The 25262-nt window shown below is 34.3% G+C and overlaps 1 protein-coding gene across 5 annotated transcripts in view; it reads left to right on the forward strand.

Annotated features, from left to right (window-relative positions):
- STK3 (serine/threonine kinase 3) overlaps window positions 1-25262 on the forward strand; it is a 230261-nt gene that overhangs the window by 131848 nt on the left and 73151 nt on the right. For 4 of the 5 annotated variants that reach the window (XM_054692085.1, XM_054692086.1, XM_037503515.2 and 1 more), the window contains exon 8: window positions 4502-4627. The exons of the other annotated variant lie outside the window; for it this stretch is intronic. In XM_054692085.1, the coding sequence (XP_054548060.1) occupies window positions 4502-4627 (126 nt within the window). The remainder of the gene's footprint in view (window positions 1-4501; window positions 4628-25262) is intronic. 5 annotated transcript variants of the gene reach the window in all.

Raw genomic sequence — 25262 nt, forward strand, 5'->3', positions numbered from 1 at the left:
TACAAATATATTTTGCAGTTTGGTAGGATGCCTTTTCATTTTGCAGATCATCTTGTTCTCTGCACAGAAGCTTTTCAGTTTGATGTAGTCCTGCTAGTTTAATGTTGCTTTTGTTGCCCTTACTTTTGGTTTAGATCATATTTTTCTTGATGTCTCTTTATGTTTGAGTAATATTTCATTGCTCATCTTTGACTTTCAATCCAAATTCTTGGAAATATGCCTCTTCTAGAAACATGAGTTAGATTTATTTGGAGTATATCTCATGTAGAAAAAGCTTGTAGTTTTTAGTGTCTTTTAGTAGTTGAGTAAAATAGTATTTAATAAATGGAAATTCAACCTAGTTACTTATATTGACATAATTGTAGCTAATAACATTTTAATCATAATTGTCATATTTTATTTTTTGCCAACTTATTTTCTCTGGCTTTTTGTTTTTATTCTGTTCTCTCTGTCTTCCTCTGCATTTTTTAATTTTATCATGTTACTTAAGTAAAATCCTTAAAAATATTCTTTAAAAATCAGTTTATGTGTCTGTTATATCTTCTCTGCTCACTATCAAGGATGATCAAATAACATGGCTTTTCCTTCAAGCACTCTTTTAACTTTATTAGCCAGTTTCTCCCTGTTGCTTAAATCTACATCTGCAACAGTTAGGTAGTGAGAGCATGAGTACAAATGAAATCAGACATACCAATATTAGGAGATTAAGAATGTTAAGATCTAAAAACTAAAGGTAGCATATCATGGTGTGGTCATTTCACAATGAACTGCATGAAAGTAAGTTTTCAATAGACTCTATGAACCATATAGGTACTTTGGCATTTCTTTTTTTTTTTTTTAAATAATAAATTTTATTTTTATATTCCCCCATACAATTGCAAACGCCCCATTCTGACCCCAATCCTTCCCCTCCCGCCCCCCACCCCCCAAAAAGTGTCTCTGGTTCATAGTTTTTTGTTGATTTTGATTTTCACTTTCTTATATTCATTTTCCTGGTCCCTTATTTAAGTTTTCTAGATTCCTGCTATGAGTGAGACCATCCGGTATTTTTCTTTTTCTTTTTGGCTTATTTCGCTGAGCATGATCCCTTCCAGCGCCATCCATGTTGCTGCAAATTGCATGTGTTTATCTTTTTTGAATGCTGAGTAATATTCCCTGGTATATATGTACCACATCTTCTTGATCCAGTCATCTATTTTTGGGCATTTGGGTTGTTTCCAAAGCTTAGCTATCCCAAATAAATGAAAAACTATGACTTGAAGAATTGACTCATTAATTTCCCTGAGAAAATAAAGTATAATAAAGTTTGAGATTTCCATACCTTTTAAAAGATAAATATTTCTACTGATTCCCTGTAATCAATCACTAAATCTAATGAATTCTTTCAGTACATTTACTGTTTATTATCTATTTGGCAGCTAGTTTTTTTTAATCTAGGTTCTTAATAATTCCCACTTTCTCCCTACTATCTATTTCATTTCTAAACTCTGCTGCAAGATTATGGTATGAAAGACTTTCTTTTCCTTACATTGCTTTATTGTTTAATTAAAGTGTCTCTCAGACAAAATTCAGGCATCTCATCCTAAATATTTATCCTTATTGCCTGTATCTAAACTCAGACAACACCACTTTTTAAGTAGTGTTTCTATTTTGGCTAGACAGATATTCCTACTATGTCCTAGCATACATCCCTATCTTTGTGTATTTCTTTTTGGCCTTCTTCATATTTTTCCTCCTTAATAAAATGATCTGTTTCTTCTGTATGAGGCAACTGAGATTACCTCGTCTATTCTATTTTTATAGCTCTTTATATATGCTGTGCTAAACCATCACGAATGTAACTTGTAAGTCCTTTGATAATTTTTTGTGTGTGTTTGTCTTTTATTCCTTTTTATAGATTCCTTAAGGACAAAGCTCATATCTTCTATTATTGTTTGTGATCTTTCTGACAGTGATTTAAAATTTTTTGGAATAAGACTGGGCTTCCTTTTTTCTTGTTCCATCATCCTTTAGGTTACTCTCTTTTTCTGTCTTATCACTTTGCAGGAAGAGAAAAAAACATGGGAGGGTGCTCACTTATTGTTTGAAGGCCCAAATCAGCAAGTGGAACCCAGCACTAGCCCTCATGTTGCATTGCCTTCAGTATAGTCACAACCAGCTGAAAGGGAAGCTGAGAAATACAGCATACATCTGGGCAGTCGTAGACCAGTCAGAACTCTATTTTGGTGGGTAACTAGTCACCAGCACAGCTATATATAAGACTTCATGTTATGGTGGTTAGTTGGTAACTATTTTAAAAAATAATATATTGGTTCTTTGCCATTGATCCTAGTATTTCTGTAATTTGATAAGATTCTTATAGTATTCCCAAATGGTATGTTCATTTTAAATCTCTTCCAGATTTCTTCTTGTGCATGAAAATCTTTTGTCTTTAAGAATATTTCTGTGTTCTGTTGGACCTTTATTAAAATAACAGTTTTTACCTGATACCTGATACTGACAAACAATTGTAAAAATTACATTTGAAACTGTACTGTTGCCTCAAAAAAAAAAAAAAAAAAGGCTATCTAGCCCAAATTATACTTACAGCCTTTCCCTTTACTTTGTCATGCTCTCACCTCAAAGAAAAAAGTCATCAAAAAATCATGGTGTACCAAAAATCAACTCAAAATGGATTAAAGAACTAGACATAAGACCTGAAACCATAAAATACATAGAAGGAAATATAGGCGAAACACTACGTGATATGCACATCAAAGACATCTTTACAGACACATCACCCAAAGCAGTGATAGTGAAGGCAAAGATAAACAGCTGGGACTACATCAAATTAAAGAGCTTCTGCACAGCAAAAGAGACAATAACCAAAACAGAGAAACCCCACCGACTGGGAGAACATTTTTGCACACAACACTAATGATAAAGGACTGATCACAAAAATCTGCAAAGAGCTGATGAGACTCAACAACAACAAAGAAAATAATCCTGTCAAAAAATGGGCAGAAGAGCTAAAAAGAAACTTCTCTGAAGAGGAAATGCAAATGGCCAACAGGCATATGAAAAAAAGTTCAACATCACTTGCAATCAGGGAAATGCAAATCAAAACTACGAGATACCACTTCACACCAGTGAGAATGGCACATATTAAAAAAACTAGCAACAACAAATGTTGGCGAGGGTGTGGAGAAAAAGGAACTCTCCTGCACTGTTGGTGGGAGTGCAAACTGGTCCAACCACTATGGAGAGCTGTGTGGAGAGTTCTGGACCTACTAAACATAGAGCTTGCACATGATCCAGCAATTCCACTCCTAGGTATTTACCCAAAGGACACAGAAACATCAATTCCAAAGAGCACCTGCACCCCTAAGTTTATAGCAGCACTGTTTACAGTAGCTAAGCTTTGGAAACAACCCAAATGCCCCAAAATAGATGACTGGATCAAGAAGATGTGGTACATATACACCATGGAATATTACTCAGCATTCAAAAAAGATAAACACATGCAATTTGCAGCAACATGGATGGCGCTGGAAGGGATCATGCTCAGCGAAATAAGCCAGAAAGAAAAAGAAAAATACCGGATGATCTCACTCATAGCAGGAATCTAGAAAACTTAAATAAGGGACCAGGAAAATGAATAACTATAAGAAAGTGAAAATCAAAATCAACAAACAACTATGAACCAGAGACATTCTATGGGGTTGGGGGGGGTTGAGGGTTGGGGTTAGGGGTTGAGGGGAGGGACTGGGGTCAAAATAAGGGGGTTGCAATTGTATGGGGAATATAAAAATAAAATTTATTAAAAAAAAAAACAAACAAAACCCTGGTGTACGCTAGTCACTGCTGTTCTGTTTTTAAGAATTTTAGCTGACTCAGAAACTTTAACTTGATAAGGGTGGCATAAAAGAAAAAGAAACAAAAGTTGTTTTATATATGTATGTATAGACATGAGATAATATTTACTTCTAAAAAGTACTTTTATTGCCATTTTTCCCTTCCACTGGAAAAGATTGAATTATTTAAAACATGATAAAATAGAATATATGTAGAAGTAACAAAATAGTTGCCATTCTTTTGACCACTGATTCTGGCTGTCAATTTGTTAAGATCAATTCATTTCTGTAATTAATACCAGAATGATTTTATTTGTATATGTCATAAAAGCATCCTTTTGTTCTTTATTAATTTTTGCCCTTTTTTTCACCTCCTAATCTATACTTTCTTCAGACTGTTTTATCTTTAATGATAATATGGTTATATTTATAGGATTGCATTTTTGTGCATGTGCTTTAATTTTTTAAAAAACTAATAGATGTAAGAGCAAAATATATTTCTAAAGCAGCTGAAATGTTCTATTTTCTTAACCTATGCATTTAGTTCTAGGTGAAAGAGCAATCATTGTAACCTGATCTTAGCTAGCCTTTATGTATTGTTTTCATATTTTTAAGATAGAATTCAGAGGAATATTTTTAATTTATATCATTGGATTTTACTTTTGTAGCATCCTTTTATCAAGAATGCAAAACCTGTATCAATTTTAAGAGACTTGATTACAGAAGCTATGGAGATCAAAGCTAAAAGACATGAAGAACAACAGCGAGAACTGGAAGAAGAGGAAGAAAATTCGGTTCGTAATTACCCATAAAAGTTGATTTTTTTTTCTGAGTTACTTTTCTATTATTTTGGCTTGTTTCTTTAAATATATTAATAATGTTGTTTTTCATTCAAGCAAGGTATCATTTGTTCATTAAACCTCAAAATGTATTTTATTTGCATTACTAGTTCGCTGTTTTTTCTTGATGTCTTAAGAATTAAGTGATCATTGGAATGTAAGGTTGATATAGTAACTTCTACAGTATCTACTTGACATTAACTTTGTGTTTGTTGGATACATGTTTTGAATTTGGTCAAATTTGTGTTATATCTTCTAAAACTTTATTTTAATTGTAATCTGCTGTACATAAAGAGTACCACCTAAGATGGGTTACTAAAAAAAGCAGAAGGAACATATAAAGACCAAGCATATAAGCCAGTTTATTCCAGCTACTTTATTCTCTATTAATGAATCAGTGCATTGTAATAACAAAATAATGTCCGTCACGTTTTATAATGTCTAATGCTTATATCCTTTGCTAATAATTTTTTTCTTGTTTCAATTGTAGTATTCTTTTTCGTGGTTAAAGATAAAGAGATCAGTACCTCTTATTAGTCATAAATGACCTCAGATTATTATAAAATCTGAAAACACAGGTATTATTTTATTCTTTCACTAGTTGAAAATGTCTTTAATAACATCATCTATATTTTACCATGTTTATTTTTTCATTTTATAGTTTTTATATATTGATAGTATTATTTTACAAATTCAAATTCAGTTTTAATTTTAAAGACTTGTTATCCAATTGAAATTTCTTTTGCAGTTCTTTTAACCTTTACACCAATTGTTAAACCTTGTGTCTTAGGCTAGCTCAGGACAAGGACAAGTGCACATCTTTGGAGAATTGATTTAAAATCATTTTGTTGATATGCAACTACTTCGGTTTTTCATTTGGCAATGACTATGGACTGCCTGATGAGACAAAGGCATTAAAGTCATGTTCATTATGTGAACTTTTTTGCCAATGAATTTACCTTTCAGAGTTTTAAAAAGCACCCTTATAAAAGTGGTTTTGCATAAGTTTGTAATGATATTTAGCTCTACAAAGATTAATAAGTCTTAGGGGATGATATAAAGACTTTGGTTCTTGCTCTCAAAGAATTTTATGATTCCTACTCTCGGACTCCCTGTGTGATGATACAATTAGTTTTTTATTTCTCTCCAAATTAACATTTGGAAATTTTAATTTTTGTCTTTTTTTGTAGTTTCAAAGAAACTTTTGTCACATATTATTTCATTTGATCTTTTAAAAGAGCGAAATCACTCATGTATATATTGCTATCTCATGAATGAAATTGGGTTAGTAAAGAAGTAATTTATCAAAGTTCACAAAGCTGGTGAAGTACCAAAATAAAACTAGGTTTTTTTACTTTTAAACTTCTATGCTCTTGTGTATATGTACCATATCTTCTTGATCCAGTCATCTATTTTTGGGCATTTGGGTTGTTTCCATAGCTTAGCTATTGTAAATAGTGCTGCTATAAACATAGGTGTGCAGGTGCCCTTTGGAATTACTGTTTCTGTTTCATTAATATAATACTTTATGTTCACTTTTCAATCAAGTATTATTAGTTCAACTATGACTGGTTTGTCATAGTTACACAGTTACTCAGTTACTGATGAGATTATATTCTCAAAAGTCTAGTCTTTGCCCCTCTATGGTGCTACTCATCTGCCTTTCCTTCATCTTTTGCAAGTTTCTTATGGGTGCCAGACCAGTGAATTGTCTTTAATTAGCTGTCAATGGATAGGTGGTTATTTTTGCTTTGCTCTTGCTTTCTTGTGTCCAAATATAGTCTGGTTTCCATTTTTGATGGCTAATAAGTCATTGACTACAACAGAAATTACCAATTTTTACTAGTTTTTAAGACCTGCTGCAGCTAACTTTGGTTACTTTTTGTTACTTTGGTGATTTCTTTATTCTTTCCATCACTGAGGTTCAGCATGTTAATTTTCATTTTTTTTTTTAACATGCCAAAGACCTTTCCTTACTCAGGACCTTTGCATTTGCTGTTACCTCTGTGTGAAACATTCTTTCCATGAAATCATTGAATGACTTAATTCTTCTCATCTTTTGGATCTCAGCTATAAATAATCATGGACCCTGAAACTTAATTTAAAGCAACACACATTTATTATCTCAGGGTATTTATAAGTAGGTATTTCAGGTATGGCTTAATTGGATGATTGGCTCAAGGTCTCTCATGAGGTTTTAGTTTAATAAGTGATGTGAAGACTTAACATGGTCTTGCTTTCCATGATAGGCAGCTGACCTAAGTTCCTTGCCATGTGATATTCTGCACAGGTCTGCTTTAGAGTTTTCTTGGGTAACTGGCTTCTCACAGAATGAAGTATCCAAGAGACAGAAAAAGAAGGAAAGTCACAATGCTTTTTTAACATAACCTCAAAAATTGTGCACTGTAACTTCACCATGTTCTAGTTGTTGTAAGAATTCACTAATCACGGGAAGTGTTGGAGTAGCCAGTTCTAAGAATCAATGTCTTCTAAGAAGCAACTGTTAAGATGGCAAAATCTGGAAAGTCAACTTTTTCAAAATATTGGAATCTAACAAAAACTACAGCAACTGGTGGGAGTGGGAAGGCAGTGGAGTATGCTTAATGAGGAAAAGGCTACTAAATTTTCAATATAAAGCATTGTGACATTTTTACATATATACTTGCTGTCCCCCAATTTTCTAGCTCAGTATACCATTAATTGGGGGAAAATATCCCAGTCTCTTCAAATGATGGTGCTGGGGCAACTGGATAGCCATATGTAAAAGAATGAGATTGGACCCCTGTCCCTTACATATATAATGGCCTTTTAATATGAGGTCTAATTGGATGACTCACCAACCTAAATACAAGAGCTAAAATAGTAAAGCTATTAGAGGAAAATGTAGGGTTAATCTTCATGCTGTTGCAGTTGGCAATAAATTCTTAGCTCTGACACCAAAGCATGAGTAACAGAAGAAAAAGGAAGTAAATTGAACATCATCAAAGTTAAAAGCTCTGTAAAACCAAGGATTAAAAAATGATGTATAGCAGAGAAAATATCTACAAATTACATATCTAATAAGGATCTAGTATCCAAAATATATAAAGAACTCTTGATAATTCAACAAGAAAAGACCACCACCTAATTGAAAAGTAGGTACAGAATTTGAATAGATACTTCTCCAAAGATATACGAATGACTAACAAGCACATGAGATGATGCCCAATATCATCAGTCATTAGAGGAATGTAAATCAAAACCACAATGAGATAATACTTTGTACCCACTCTGTATGCTATGATAAGAACAACAGTAAAAATGTAAATAAACAAAAAAAATCCAGGAGTGTTGCTGAGGATATGAAGAAATTGGAGCCTCGGACACTGCTTATGGAAATATAATGGTACAGCTGCTGTTGAAAACAGGTATTCCTTAAAAAGTCAAGCATAGAATTACCATACGATGTTCGTCAAGTGATGAATAGATAAAAAGGAATGAAATATTGACACATGCAACAACAAAACAATAAAAATGTTGGACATTCAATCTGATAATGTAAAATACTTCCAAAAACTAGTGGACATTAACAAACATTCTGAGGGGCTCTGAAGTTAAGAGGGGGGAGAGAAAGGGATGAGGGAACACAAGGGATTGTAATGGGGGAAATAGTAATTTTTATCCACGAAAAAGAAAAATTAACAAATCATTAATTTTATGATATTTGAAGTTTACTTCAATTAAAAATAAAAAGTTGGGCCTCCGTGCGTGGTGCAGGCGGTTGAGCGCAGTGCTGTGAAGCTGTCCGCAGCCTCTGCAGTGCCGGTTCGATCCCCGCCGGCCTCGGAGCAACCCGGATGGCAACCAGACCTCTCCTGTCTTGCCCGCTGCTCCCCTCAGCAATATATTTCATCAGTCTGCCTATACTCTTCTCCTCTCTGTCTCTGGTTAATCCTCTCACCCTTCCGTGCATCTGGCCTGTACCCCGGCTCTTGTATAAATATAATAAATCTTTAAAAAAAAAAATCTTTTAATCTGTCCCGCAGTCAAGCAGAAGGGTATTTTGAGGGGAGAACTGTCAAGAATTTGAATGTGTTTTAAAAGTAACACAGCCTGTTCTATAGCTGCAAATTATTTACATGCTTTGTTCATGAAGAACATACTGCCTATTAAGAACTTACCTCTGTCTCTTTACCCCAAGTGTTATCTCTTTATAACATCAACTCAAAGTCTAGTATTTTATCTTCTAAATCACTTTCAGATAGAAAGGAGTGTCCTTGAGCCCATTTAATCTCAATCTGAAGACCTGAGAACTGAAGAGATAAGCTAGTTGACCCCCCAAATATCCAGTATACATTGGTGGGTCAAGCATAAGATTATCACTAACTATTCTGTTCAAAAGAGGAAAGACAGGAGGCACAAGAGCCACTACACCATGGCAAGTTGGCCTCTTGCCAAGAAAGTGTTGGCAGTTGCTTGATTAGCTCAGTTCTGTTCCTGCCCTGAGATTATTCTCCTGGACTCTTTGCTCTGCCCCTTGTGTTCTTGTTTCTGCCCTCGGAGTCATTCTTCCTTTTTTCATGGAAGCTAGCAGTGTTTTGAACCCTTTTGTTACCTTGCTTCCTCACAGTCGAAGTTTTGGAGTCTCTTCATTTTGTGCCCTCTCTGTCCTAAGACCATGCTGGTGATGCCAAAAGAGCTGTGGGTCTATTAGATATCCTATTTCCTATTGTGTTTCACAATAGAAAAGACTGTACCCATGAATTTTATTGAGATAATTCCTTCTCTGACCTGTGCTTTTCCTAATACAACTGTGGGATAATGCCCTCAAACTTCTTAAATGTGCTATTATTTGACTTGGCTTTTTCTGAAGTCTTAAAGAATTTCAGAGTCACCACTGCATCTTGATTTTTAGACCATACTTTCCTGAATGTCCCTTAGATTTGATGTTTAATTGGAAGCTTTTTCATAATTGTAGCATTGTTTGTTATAGAGGCAGGGATTTTTATTTTTATTTTTTTAAAGATTTATTTATTTATGCATACAAGAGCTGGGGTACAGGGCAGAGATGCAGGGGGTGAGAGGATTCACCAGAGACAGAGTGGGGAACAGAACAGGCAGACTGAGTGAAATACACTGCTGAGGGGAGCAGTGGGCTAGACAGGAGAGGTCTGCTTTGCCATATGGGTTGCTCAAGACCCTGGCTGGCTGGGAATTGTGCTGCAGAGGCTGAGGATTGCTTCATAGTGTGGTGCTTAATCCCTTGTGCCACCAGGGAGGCAAGGCAGGGATTTTTAGAATCAGCAAATCCTGGTTCCCTTTTTCTTTAATTGTCCTTTCTTGGACTTTTCTCTCTACTTTTGTATTTCATTATAAACAACCAGAAGAAACCAAGACAGCACCTTAGGCTACCTGGAAATCTTTTCAGCTGGACCATCCAGCTCATTAGGTACATTTAAAATTTTGCCCTGTTAACATTCAACCTTACTACAGACAATAGCCATCTTACATTTTTCTGCCACTACATAACAAGAAAATCCTTACTTTCCTGCAACCTCCCTAAAGGCCATCCAATTCTTAATAGTATTTCATGCCTCTTTAGGCTGTAACTAACTGTCTTCAGAGTGCTTCCACCTCCAGCCCAATGCCCTATTGTAAAGCCCTTTTTCATTAAGGTATATGTTATTTAGTCCTTTCCACTTTCAAGGTGAGGGAAGTTAGATTTCGTCTATGGAGGGGAGACTGTCAAAATACTATGCACAGATCAAACAATTGCATTTGGTTTTCATGATTTCTTTTTCCAAATAAGCATTTATTCTCTGAAACCAAGCTAGCATTTTCTGGATAAAACTATTGTTTCTTTTTTGTTGTTTTTAACCAAGAATGTAACAAGAAAGTTAGTCTTGGCAGAATCACTTTGAGCACCATTCACATGCTTTGCTTTAAGATTGTTCTCAGGCAGTAGCTTCCATCTTGAGATCATTTTGTCAGTTGTTGCTCTGAATATAACATAAATAAATACACATGTGCATTCCTAAGAGTAGGATATGAAGAATTAATTGGAAATCTTCATATACTTACTGAAAGTATATTTCTTCATTGTCATTTTTAGCATATTTTTAAATCAACATATTTGTCTCTCAGAAACAGTCTTAGAGTTTGTCTTTCATACTGTTTATTCCTTTGGGATTTGTTTCTCTCTTGCTTATTGACTTAAAATTCAGTTTTAAACACAGGGCTTTTCCTTGGTCTCATTCAGATTATGCTAATTTATCTGCAGCATTCAAGATACAAGCATGTGTTGTGGTAATTTATTAATTATATGTTGAATGGTATATATTCATTAGTTCTACTTAATAGTTTTTTTTAAAAATTAGTTTTTAGTTAGCATATGGCTTATTGAAATACATGGGCACTCAAATGTTTAAATATTTATACAGTATAAGAGTTCATGCTCGCTCTTTTTCAGTAAAATAACAAGGCAAACACTCCAGATGTGATTATTGGATGTTCTTTAAAAGTGAAATGGATGGTGTTATTAAATTGAATTTATAAGTTAAGGCTTAGAACACACCAGTGCCAAATAGTAATTTAAAAAAGTAAATTAAAAGATTGATAAGGAATTTACCAGAATTGCTTTACTACTGGAATTCAAGATTTTCCACGTGGATCACAGTAGTAGGTAACATATAAGGAACTGAGGAGTTTCAAGTGAAATGTTGAGCAAAAAGAAATGATCATGATAGTCCGCTTGCATGTGACCATTTAACTTATATGCATTTGTTAGGCTTTTTATTTTTACTTTTATTTAAAGAAAGGTGTCATTTTCATGTTAATTTAGGAATGATTCAAAGAAAAATGTTCTGTCTAATAACTAGCTTCACACTCTTCCTTAAAGTTTCTCTCTTTGGAAAAGGGAAATGAGGATTTTTCTGGTCAATTCCTTATGCTTCAAACTCTAAGCTCATCAGGCTGTGGTCCTTAATGTCTAAGGGATGGCATATCTTTTAAATGTGATCCACTGAAACAGTAATTCTGAGTGGAGTGGGGTGGGAAGGTATGCCAAGATGCATTCCACTCTCCAGTAATGGCAATACAGCCTCTAGGAGAATGTTTCTCAGAATCTTCTTCATTTCACCTTGCTGTTCTTTAAAAAGGGAGCTTCAAATCTGTCTACCTCTTGAACCTTTTGAACTGGTAAAGAATAGAACAGCATTACCAAATTAGTGGTTTAATAAGAATAGTCTTTTTCTGAATCACTGTGTCTTTTACAAAATAGTTTTCTCTAGGTAGTGAGCAAAGGTGTAGTCTCAGTCCCCTAGTTCCCATCATATAATATAGAACAATTATAGAATAATGAACCATTGTCTAATTGATACTGTGCTTGCCTTAACATCTCTGTCTGTGAAATCAAGGTTGTTGCTTTACAAACTTTCCTTTTTTCATTCACAATTTATATTGCTTTTCTTTGTACCATGAAACTTACTGTTTCTTTTTGGGGATTTGCTCCAGTTTTAGAGAGTCATTTGGCTAATACCTGCTACTTAACGGTATAGGGAGACTGGCTGTTTTTCAGATACAGTGGAAAGTTTTGGGTGAATATTTTGATTGCTTTTTTTTGTTAAACTTCCCCTATTTTTAAAAATTCTAGATTTGTGAAATTCATCACACTGAGTTACTGCATTATAAGAAATATTTATAGTTGATATTCAGTATAATAATTATGAATGAGTGTAATATTCAGAGAATGAGTTATACCAATATCAACTTAAAATTTTCCCAAATTTAATTTGCTTCTTTAAAAAAAAAAAAGATCTTACTACACTTGGAGAAACATTTCTGGCCTAAAATTAACTTGACATTTCCATCAACTCTCAATGTGACTTTTGAAGCAGAAACAGTAGATAATAACCATTTTAAGATATATTGTTTTTTAAATTTTTAGTCCTATACATCTGTGTCATGGGTAACTATTATAAACAAACGTCTTTAAATACTTTTCATTTGAGAAAGGTATGAGACATGATTGGAAATGCCTTATGAATTTGATTTTTATACCTATTATAGAAAAAGCTTGTCTGATGAGAATATATCTTGACAAACTGACATGTTTTGATAGGTGCTGAGGTAATTGTACAGAGTTTTAAAATTAAACAAATTGCAAACAGAGATTTCTGCAGCAGGTTAATCCCAATATCAAGGTTTTTGTGTTAGCTTAATATTGCTGAATACAACAAAGCTCATCTATTTTTGGCATTTCTGAACAATGTGATATACATTTGGTGCTGAGATGGGTCAACTGTATTACATACTAAGAAAGAATTTGTTTTCTGGATGTTAGGAAGATACTCCCTAATCTTTACTATGAGTTGATTAAATAGCATGCTTGTATTTGTTCACATTTGCTATAAATATTTGAATTGTCTATAGGAAGGCTTTTTTTTTTAAATGAGTATCTACTATTAAATTTACTGTTCTATTCAGTACAACTTTAAAATATAACATTTTGTTGCTTTCAATCTGATAAATTTTTTATTTCATTTGTATAAACTGGGATGCAGGCATCAGAATTTTTTTTTTTTAAAGATTTATTTTTATTTTATTTATACAAGCACTGGGTACAGTCAGAAGCACGGGAGGGTGAGAGAATTCACCAGAGCCAGAGCGGGGAGCAGAGCAGGCAGAAGGACTGAAGTACACTGCTGAGGGGAGCAGCGTGCTGCAGGAGAGGTCTGCGCGCCATGCGGGACCCTCCTCCGGTGGCCGGGGAGCAGCCGGGGATTGAACCGGCACTGCAGAGGCTGCGGGCAGCTTCGCAACCCAGCGCTCAACCGCTGCGCCACCGGGGAGGCCCGGCATCAGAATTTTTAAAAAAGCTTCTAGCTGATTGTGATATAGAAGAAAATCATTAATGTGTAGATTCTAGCACTGGGCTTTGTGGTGCTGTAACATACTCAAATAATTACTCAAATTCTAAAGTGAGGTATTTTCTCCATTATCATTTTAAAATTATTTTTAAAAATATTTTATATTTATAGAAGTATTGCAAAAATAGTACAGAGAGTTTCCATTTATGTCACATGCAATAACCCTTTTATTAGTATCTTATAGTACTGTGGTGCATTGTTGCACTTAGTGAAGTTATATTGATAACGTATTTTAAACTACAGTCTTTCCCTATCCAAATTTAATTTTTTTTAAAGATTTATTTATTTATTTATTCAAGCACTGGGTACAGTCAGAAGTGCGGGAGGGTGAGAGAATTCACCAGAGCCAGAGCAGGGAACAGAACAGGCAGACTGACGAAATACACTGCTGAGGGGAGCAGTGGGCGTGGCAGGAGAGGTCTGTTGCGCCATGTGGGACCCTTGCCAGTGGCCGGGGATCGAACCGCTGCGCCACCAGGGGAGGCCCCCAAATTTAATTTTTAAAGAATATACTTTTTATGTTTCAGGATCTAGGATACATAAAATTTAGTCATCATGTGATCTTGGACTCCTCTTAATATTCTCTTGACTGTTTGACAGTCCTTGCTCCCCAAAGCACCAATAATCCTCCATATACTCCATTGGCCCTCCTTCCCTTTATTACCTATCCTCCAATTTCCCTCTCTAGTAGTACCAATTTAGCAGTCAGATTTCTAGATTATGCTATGGTTTAGTTTTCACTGTTCCTTTGTTTTATTTCTTTATATTCCACGTATGAGTGAAATCATCCAGTATTTGTCTTTCTCTTCTGACTGACTTCTCAGCATAATTTCCTTCAGTTCCATCCATTTTGTTGCAAGTGGAAAAATTTCATCTTTTCTTTTTATAGCTGAGTAGTGTTCCATATGTATATCAATGCATCTTTATTTACCCATCTGTCATTTGGCACTTAGGTTGTTTCCATAACTAGACTATTGTAAATAGTGCTGTAATGAACATAGGAGTGCATATATCCTACATCTCTTCAAATTAGTGTTTTTGTGTTCTTTGGACAGATAACTAGAAATGAAGTTGATGGATCATATAGTAAATCTATTTTTAATATTTTGAGACACTGCCATGCTGTTTTCCATAGGGACTTTAGTAGCCTACATTTATAAGAGGGTTCCTTTTTCTCTACACCCTTACCAATACTTGCTGTTTGTTTGTCTTGATATGGACCATTCTCACAGAGGTGAGGTGGTATCTCATTGTGATTTTGATTTCCATTTTGATGAATATTTTCATGTACCTGTTAGCTATCTATGTCTTTTTTGAGAAGTGTCTATTTAGTGCTTCTGTCTGTTTTGTTGTTGTTGTTGAGTTGTATGTGTTCTTTGTAGATCTTGCATATTAGCCCCTTACTGAGTGCATGATGTGAAAATATTTTCTTTCAGTAGTGTGTCTTTTCATTTTATTAATAGTTTCACTGTGCAGAAGTTACTAGTTTGGTATAGTCCATTTATTTTTGCTTTTGTTTCTCCAAAGACATTACTAAAGCCAGTGTTGTGGAGTGTCTTACCTGTTTTCTTAAATATATTTTATGATTTCCTGATCTTGGCATCCAAGTCTTTAATTCATATAGAGTTACTTTTAATGGATAGTGTGAAATTGTGTTCTAGTTTTTTGTTTTTGGTTTTTCTTTGCTTGTGACTGTCTAGTTTTTCAAGCATCATTTGTTGAAGAGACTTCCATTTCTCCATTGTATACTCTTAGCTCCTTTGTGTTTAATTAACTGTTCCTATATGTTTGGATTTATTTCTGGGCTCTCAATTTTGTTCCATTGGTGTTTGTGTTTGTTTTTATTCCAATACCATACAGTGTTGATTACATGTTTGATGTTTTTCCTGTATAAGACTGAAGTTACTGATTTTTGGGAGAAAGACCACCGAGATAAAGAATAGACTCCTCATGTCATATTGACAGTATTAGAGAAAGATTACTTTCCTCTGTTCACAACACTGCCAGCAAATTGTGGATTTCCCACACCAGGTAATTATCCAACTCACTATGGATATCAACTGTGTGTCCTAGTTTGATTGATTCTAATAGTAACCTCCTATAGTTAAGGGCTAAATCCCTCAAAACTGTTCCCCACTTCAGATGGCTGTCACAAGTTAGGGCAACCAGCTATAAGTTAGGGATTCCCACAAAACCATTCCATATTCCATCCCACAAAACCAAAACAGCTCACAGAATTCAGGAAAACACTTTACTTTTTATTTCCATTTTATTATAAAGGATACAACACAGAGTGGTGTAGGTACAGATTATGGAGCTTCTTTGTGCTCTCTGGGTATGCCACTCTCCAAGCACTTATATTTCATCTTTCCCAATTCCTTCTTTTAGGGTTTTTAATGCAGGTTCCATTACTTAGGCGTGGTTGATTAAATTCAAGCATGGGGGAAATAAAGGGGTATAAGGATGGGTAGGGGGTAGGCCTAAAATTTCCAACCTTCTGAACACATGGTTGGGTCCTTTGGAAATCAACAACCATCTTCGAAGTCATTCATGACTTAAAAGGGTCTTAATTAAAAATAACAAAAGTTCTTCCTCAAGGACAAAGACTGAATATATGTTTCTTATTTTATCATAAGATCACAGGTACATTTTGTCATCACAACTTATGACTGTTGATGTGATCTATAATCACTTAACTGAGGCAGCATTTGTCACTTTCTTCACAAAAAGTTACTCTTCCCCCTTTCCACACTGTACTTTTTTTTTTTAAAGATTTATTTATTTATACAAGCACTGGGTACAGTCAGAAGCACGGAAGGGTGAGAGAATTCACCAGAGTCAGAGTGGAGAGTAGAGCAGGCAGACTGATGAAGTATACTACTGAGGGGAGCCCCGGGCGCCAGGAGAGGTCTGCACACCATGTGAGATGCTCACCCGGTAGTCGGGGATTGAACTGGCACTGTAGAGGCTGCGGGTAGCTTCGCAACCCAGCGCTCAACCTCTGCGTCACCGGGGAGGCCCTCCACACTGTACTTTTTGGAAGAAAGTCACTATCTTGCTCAAACATAAAGCGTGGGGAGTTGTGCTGTTCTTCCATGAGGTCAGAGTATACGTATGCATTATTTGGATTGCTTGTATTTGGGGCATTTGTGTACTCTCCTCATTTATTTATTCAGTCATTTATGTCAATATTGACTTATGGTTATTTACACTTAGGGTTGTAACTAATACTACTTTATTTATGAATTATTGTACAACTTGTATATTTCAAATTAGAGACAGGATTCTGATTCATGTGACAGATTAACATGGGTCCAAGGATGCAGAATCCACCCACCTCTTCCAGGAGTAGGTAGTTTCTTTGGTAAATACTACTTTATTTTATTGCTCAAAATGTTCTTGTATGTTAGTTGACTCATTTGTCCTTTTGACATACCCTGTCGTTGTGGGACCTTTTTTTTTTTTGAGTATTTCCTTATTCTTGATGATACAATAAGATACTCCAGACTCATATTGGTTATTTTCTGCCCCACTCCTAGTATTCTAGGAGCTCATTTTCTTTTATCGGAGCATGGTATTTGAAGCCAAGCTCTGAATTCTAGTTGTGTTTTTTTGCTATTGTGGGATGTTGTCACTAATAGACCCTCTCAGATGATAGAGCAAAGATAGGTAAGTTGTAGATACACAAGTGTATAACTGTGTGTGTGTGTGAAGTGCATACGTATGTATATATCTCCATCTGTAAACACATTTAAGCTAAATGTGAGTTCACCCTGACTAACCCATTACCACACCGATAATTCTGCCTCTCTGGAATATTTATAACTTCCCTCACCACTACTATGATGAAAAACCTAGCTTCCAACATCTACCAACCATTTAATAAATACTTCAATTTCAGTATAAATGTATAGTGGTTTCAGAATTGTTAACCCATATCCTCATAGGACACAACTTTATAAACTGGAGCAGTCTTATGTGCAGTTATTATTTCTTTTTAAGTCATTACAGACTATTCACATGGGTTACTTAGGTTAGAACCTCTTCTCCCCACCTCATTCATTGATGTTCTTTTATGCATTTGCAATACATTTAGGTTTCTTTTGGTCACGTTCTGCATCCATCTAGGAATGTCCTGACCTACTAAGTTATTTTCTTAAAATTTGCATGCATTGAGATTCATTCTCTGTGGTATGAAATTCTATGACTTTTGACAAATGCACAGTGTCACATAGCAGTATCATGCAGAATAGTTTGACTACCCTAAAAAAATCCCCTGTGCTCCACGTATTCAACTCTCTCCCTATCCCCGGGCAAGCATATATATGTTTAATATCTATAGTTTTGCCTTTTCTAAAATGCTATGTAATTGAAATCCTACAGTATGTATTTAGACAGGCTTCTTTCACTGGACAGTATGCGCTTAAGATTTCTTTGTGTTTTGTGATTAATGATTCATTTTGTCACTGAATAGTACTCTGCTGCATGGAGGTATCACAGTTTATCCATTTACCTGCTCAAAGACATCTTGATTACTTCTAGTTATTAAAAATTATGAGTAAAGCTGCTGTAAACTTCTGCATGCCTGTCTTTTTTAGATGTAAGTTTTCAAATCATTTTGGGTAAATACCTGGGACTGTAATTGCTGGATCTTATGATATGTTTAGCTTTGTATGAAACTGCCAAACTCTATTCCAAAGTTACATACCATTCAGATTTCCCATCAACAATAAATGAGAGATTCTGTTGCTTAAGCATCATCACCAGCAATTTATATTGTCAGATTTCGCATGTTAGCAATTTTGATAAGTGTTTAGTAGTATTTCATTGTTGGTTTAATTTGCAGTTTCTAAGTCAAGAATGTTGTTTGCTTATTTGCCTTTTATCTAACTTCTAAGACTTCAGCACTTTCCCCCATTTTAAAATTGTTTTGCTTTTCTTATTGTTGATTTTAAAGAATTCTTTGTGTATTCGGGACATTGTCCTTAAAGAGATATGTGTTCTGCAAATATTTTTCTTAGTAGTAAGTAGCTTATCTTTTCATTGTTAAACAGTCTTTCTCAGAGCAGTTTTTAGTTTTTTTTTTTAATTTCAGTGACATCATATTTTATTGAGATAATTACTTGATTTACAACACTCTTTATAATTTGGAGGTATGGGTTCACCCCTCTTCAGATGTATATTACCACACTTACACCTACCACCCAAGCACCCAGAATCCTCCACCATGGTCGACTGAGCTCCCTTCACCTTTGGTAGCATTAATTCTGAAGTCAGATTTCTAGGGTTTGTTTTGGTTTAATTTTATCTGTTCCTTTGTTTTATTTCTTTATATTCCACATATGAATGAAATCATCCAGTATTTGGTTTATTTTAGAAGTTTTTAGCTTTAACATTACCATATTAGTTGTTTTCTCATGGATCTGTGCTGGTATTTTATCTATAAACTCAACACCAAACTTTTGTTACACAGGTTTTCTCCTCTGTTTTCTTCCAGAAGTTCACTGGTTTTCCATGTTACATTAAGATTTATGATCCATATTAAGTTAATTTTTGTGAAAGTTGTGAGATGTGTATGGGTCCTTTTTTCAAAAGATTAGTTGCTTATATTTTTGTGGGTTTGTTTCTGGACTCTATTTTGTCCCATTAATATCTGACTGATTTGTGTATCTATTCTTTTGTCTATACTTCACTGTCTTGAAATCTTATAGTTTTATAGACGTCTCAAATTAGATCTTGGGGTCTTCCAACTTTATTTTTTCTTATTTCAATATTGTATTGGCTATTCGAATGCTTTTGTCTTTACATTTAATATTTAGAACTACTTTGTCAATGTTTACAGATTCGTTTGCTAAAATTTTTACTGGAATTAGGTTGAAGCTTTATATTAAGTTAAGAAAAAATGTAATTCTCTTAATCCATGCACGTGGAATAGCTCTCAATTTATGTAGATCTTTCTTTCATCAGCACACATAGATTCTGTACATGCTTTGTTAGACGTGTTTCTTTCTTTTTGTTTATTGAGGTATTAAAAATGTTATTTTATTTATTTATTTATTTTAAATAAATTTTATTTTTATATTCCCCATACAATTGCAACCCCCTTATTTTGACCCCAATCCCTCCTCTCCCCGCCCGCACCTCCCATAGAGTGTCTCTGGTTCATAGTTTTTTGTTGATTTTGATTTTCACTTTCTTATAGTTATTCATTTTCCTGGTCCCTTATTTAAGTTTTCTAGATTCCTGCTATGAGTGAGACCATCCTAAAAGTGTTATTTTAAATTCCAAATTTCAGTTGTTTGTTGCCAGTATATAGGAAAATAAATAATTTTTTTATAATACCCTTTTATCCTATGATCTTTCTATACTCATTTATTACAGGAGCTTTTTTTGTAGATTCTTTGAAATCTTTTTTGTAGATTATCATGTCATCAGAGGCTAAAATAGTTTTGTAACTTTTATTTTCTTGTTTTACTGCACTAACTGGCATCAGCTTTGTTTGAACTTTTATATGTTTCTTTGTTCTCACAAAGTTTCTGTTTTCTCCCTTTTTCAGAAGGGTATGTCTTTTTTACATTCATTTAGTATAGAAAGCAGACATGCTACTTGCCTACAAGAAAATTGCAGTCTAGTGAGTGAGGCAGAAAAGTAAACTGATTGATCATAATACAGTATGTCAAGCACTGTGATAGAGGTATGCATAAAGAACTGGAATTATTGTTTCATTGTCCCTCCATTTTCTAACTTTTTATCTCCTTTAAAAAGTTCCCTTCTCTGCTTTCTTTTTCAGTCAGTTATATTTTGACTGTTTTAAAAATAAGGAAAAAATTATTGCAAAGCCTTTGTTTCTTCATTTTACCACATCACATTCTGTCCCACCATTTATTACCCTGTGGCCAAAATACTCTCCAGCAGGGCTCTCTTCAAGGCAACTTTGTGGGTAAGGCGAGATCACTCTTGCACATAATTTTAAGTGTCCATTGCTCATCCAAGTTATTTTTTTTTGCAGGCAGTGGAGATGCAGCTTTGAACCCTAAGGATGAACTCAGGCAATTTGGGAATAAGCAGGCTTTTTGTAGTTGGTAGTTAAACCATAAACAAAGATGGGTTTGTGTAAAAAGTGTTTAAAGAAAAACAGGTTATTGCTTCTGCCTGTACTACTTCTTGCTTCAACCTTATTTCCTTTATTAACTCCTTTTCCTCAGGAGTCATCCTAGCCTTTGACTGCTTTCAAAAGAAGAGGGAAAAGCTCCTCCAAGCTTCAGTTAGACAAATGCTCCTGTGTGCTCCCTTGGTATCCTGTGTTTACGTTGATGTGAATATTTATCTTGCTGCCTTTGTCTACTTTATAACTTTCTAAAACCACTAAACTTTACATTTCTCAATGATAAAAACTATTATCTTAGTACACTTCCTGGCACACACCAAGTATTAATTATACAAATGTTTAATATTTGTTTAAAATATACCTGTATAAAATTGTTTTGTAATAAATTTTACCTGAGTTTACCCTTATTACTAGCATGGAACTTCAAGATTATCAACAACATAGTATATGTTTATATTTAAAAATTCATAAGGATGGTCTCACTCATAGCAGGAATCTAGAAAACTTAAATAAGGGACCAGGAAAAAGAATAACTATAAGAAAGAAAATATCAAAATCAATAAATAACTATGAACCAGAGACTCTCTATGGGGGGTGAGGGGTGGGGAAAGGAGGGGTTGGGGTCAAAATAACGGGGTTGTAATTGTATGGGGAATATAAAAATAAAACTTAAATAAATAAATAAATAAATAAAAATTCATAAGGTACATATAGTTTATTAAAATAAGTCATATTTTTTGGTTAAATATATTTTAAAGTTTCTACTTGCTGTTAAACACTATTACAGTAGAACATAAAAGGAGTAAGAAAAGGAAAGATAAGGAAGAGTTTTAGCCCTTAGTTATATTTGCTCTGAGGCCATAAGATATATAATCATAAATCCTTTTATATAAAAACAATGATAAGGTAATATGAGCATTTGGTTTTTCCTACTGTATGTTCCTGTCCAGAATTAACAACTACTCATTGAGCTCCTGCTCTTACATGAAGTCATTAGGGAGATTATTGAAAGTAGATGACATGTCCTTACGAAACATAAACATTGCATATTTAAAAATATAACTTATAGCATGATAGTGGTTATAGTAGTTTAAAATATATCAGGTTTTTTTTTTTAAAGAAAACAGTGATCACTAATTTCTTTTTGTAAGTTGTTAGTAGTGTGTTAGTAAATGTAATAACCTGTTTTATGAACCTGTTTTATCTGTTTTAAATCTCCAATCAGTGGAATTTATTCTAGTTTTTGTCTTTGGTGCCATCTTGTGGAAATTTTATAAACTGCTTGGAAGAATAGTTTTTAAAGGTGTTATTTTTATTTTAAAATTTTTTTCATTTTATAATCTTTATATTTTGTTAATCCTTTGACATGCTTTTGGCTGTGAGAGAAAAGAGAAAAGTCATGGCTCAGGTTGCTTTTACTTTTTAATTTACTCTATTGTATATTAGTATTATGCACAGGGGATGTAAGATAATCTTTTGTTTGGAAACTTTTTATTTAATGCCAAGAACTTGTGCAGTCTTGCATCATGGAGCCTCTGAAGTCCTGCCCACATGCTTTCTCACCATTTAGTCTTGTTGTACTGATGAACAAGTCTTTTATGACTTTTGGAGATCTTGAAAGCTTTGATGTAACTTTAAAACATGCCTGTGAACATGTGAAAATTTGGGATGCATGAAGGCAGAAGTTTCTGTTTGTTAAAGAAGGTATGTCAAAGAGAACAGCTGTATAAGCTATTGTGCCTGTTCTGTAGTGAAATAGAAGGACCACCTACAGACAGTAATGGGAAGAAAATTTATTCTTTGTACAGATTTTGAGATACTGAATATCTTGCTTATTTTTAATTGATGAATACTAGTTCATTACTTATCTCACCAATGGAAGTTGTGCTTAAGGGCAGCTATTTGAAGGAGAATATTTTTGATGTTTTCTCCATAGTTCTTAGCTCAGTTGAGTTGAACTGTGGACTGTTACATTTGTAATACAGGGATAGTAGACACTGCAGGGTGTATCCCAGGTCAATGGGATATGTTCTATCTTTTCCCATGTTTAAAAATGCAACTTGCAGAGTCTGTTGAGTCACACCAGTAGTTTTACTTTACTATAGAAGAGAGACTTTTAGTTTAATGGTACGTAGAACTCTGTCATGGTATGAGACATAGGAAATGTACATGAGTACCCTTTGATTTTTGCCTTTCCTAACTCAAGTAATGATTAAAATGTATTTATTGACACCGTACAGCATTTGAGCATGATCACCAATCCCTGAATTTAGTTATGTATAGAAAAGTAAAAGACTCCTGCCCGTGTTTTCATGAGTTTTATGCTTTTTCTTGAAGTTGCACTTTACATGCCTAGTAGATTTCTTGCTCGACTCTTTCACTGAAGTTAAAAATTAGATCTATCATGTGCGAGTAACAAATTCCATTTTTTCTTAATTGGGCACGGTGGTGGGGATGGTTCACAAATAGCTGGCATTATCTATTTTGTTTTCTGTCTTCATCTACTGGCATCAAAAATAGCATCAAATAGCAAAAATAGCATCTACTTCATCAAAATAGAATCTTTCGGAGTTTTCTTTTTAGACTTAGTTTAATTTCTTTAGGTTTAGAATATTGCAACTTATTTTTGATGTTATATCCGATTGTCCCACAGTTTCTAGAATATATTGACTTATTTCTGTTTCTTTCGGTCACAAGGTCTGGTTTTGGTTCCCCTCAAATCTGGATTTTAGTATTAACCCTCTGATCCCAGTCTCTCTACAGCCTTCTACTGCTGCTGCTGTTCCTTTAGTTTCCAAGGTTCCTAACACTTTTCTGCCAATCAGCTTATGCTATACCAACACTCTATAAGATGAAGGCCACGTCTTAATGCCATCAAATTTATGTAGTGCTTTCCATTCTAGCCAGAATATTTCTATTTGAGGTTGTTTTTTTCCAATCTAGAATGCCACTGTCTACTCTTTCCTAATTATTATCATGGAAATTTTATCTCAGTAAGTTCTAGTCCTGAGGAGGATAACTTAATCTTAAGGATTCTTACTTCAGTAGTTTGTTGTTTCTACCTGTACTAGGTGACTTATTCATTGATTATCTTTTGGATTGTGAGCTCAAGTTTGGTTAGATTTTATGTCTGAGAGTGATAGGAGTTCTGGGTTGAAGGTTGAGTATGTGTCCCTCTTAGGTAGATTTTTATTTCCATTAGGCATCTGGGGTGTTCCCATATGGGAATTATATTAGGTTAATTTCTTGGCATGGGATTCTCCAGACTATGTGGGTCATGTTGGAAAGCCTAGACCTATCTCTGTACATTTGAAGTGATACACCCTATACCACTCACTGCCCATCTTTACCTGTAACCCAAATGAGAAAGACAAGTTTGCATATCATCTCCTATGCTTGTCAGTAAAATTTTTTTTTTTTGTCTACACATTCACTGAGGATATAGATCTTCCAGATTCCCAGCTTTATGCAAGGGTTTCAGTTCTACTTGGAGAGAATCCTAAGACTTGACTCTTACTCCCCTTTGTCCCCTGAAATGGATATCCTGCCACCACCCAACCCTGTCATCACATGCCCCTAATGCATCTGTAGGCTCACTTTAGCTTGTTTTCTCCCCCTGGCTCCCAGGTTTGTTTCGGTGCCTTTGGGATTTCCTTTAGGACCCCAAAAGCTCAATTATGCATTTACAGTATATTCTTACTTTTATTGTTAGTTGTTTCATTGCCACCCCTTGATTAGTACCTCTAAAATGCTTTAAAGATATCTAGACCACTATAATATTGCAAGATTTGTTTGTTATAATTGTTTCTATATTTCTTATACATTCTTTTTAAAAGAAAATTTTCAAGCTGTAGCAGAATCCATAACCATTAGAATTGTCTAGTTGAATCAAAGCCATTTAGATCACTGCTCTATACTGATTGTGAACTATTATGTAATTATATTAGCAATAAAGAAGAATTTACTATATCAAGAAGAGAAAATTAGAATATTTCCAATAGAAAAACTACTTAACTGAGGAATATCCTATCATTAATGTTATAATTACTGTCCAAAACGTTTTTGTAAATATTCTTAAAACAAGTCAAATTGTAGCTGATTTAAACAATTCTCTAAGATAGTAGATGTTGCAAATGTCAAGATACCTAATGTGGTCTGATTTCTGATTATTTCTCAGACTGTTATAACATAAATCTCTTAGCAATGGAGTAGGATTTCCTAATAATGTTTTCAAATATTTGTATTCCATGTGGATTTTATGATTCATAACCTGGATTATCATCAGTACTCTGTTTTGCATTCCTGGCACATGATGACCACTGATTGAAAATGCTATTATATTCCTTACTGGAATTGGCTGCTTTCTACAGTGGGGAAGCATCTGTTCTGCAGACCTTTTTCTATAAAGTATCAACATGTTTTTCTTTAAGTTTTCTTTTTTAGGAATAACAGAGTACATATAAATGAAATATAACTTTGGGGGAAAACATCATAAATAACTCTCATTATAAATAATGTAAAAAAATCAAATTAAATGTTAACAATAATCAAAAATACCAAAATATTTTGAGTTAAT

Source organism: Talpa occidentalis, unplaced genomic scaffold (genome assembly GCF_014898055.3).
Source record: "Talpa occidentalis isolate TD23 unplaced genomic scaffold, MPIMG_talOcc4v2.1, whole genome shotgun sequence".
NCBI classification, from domain to species: Eukaryota; Metazoa; Chordata; class Mammalia; order Eulipotyphla; family Talpidae; genus Talpa; species Talpa occidentalis.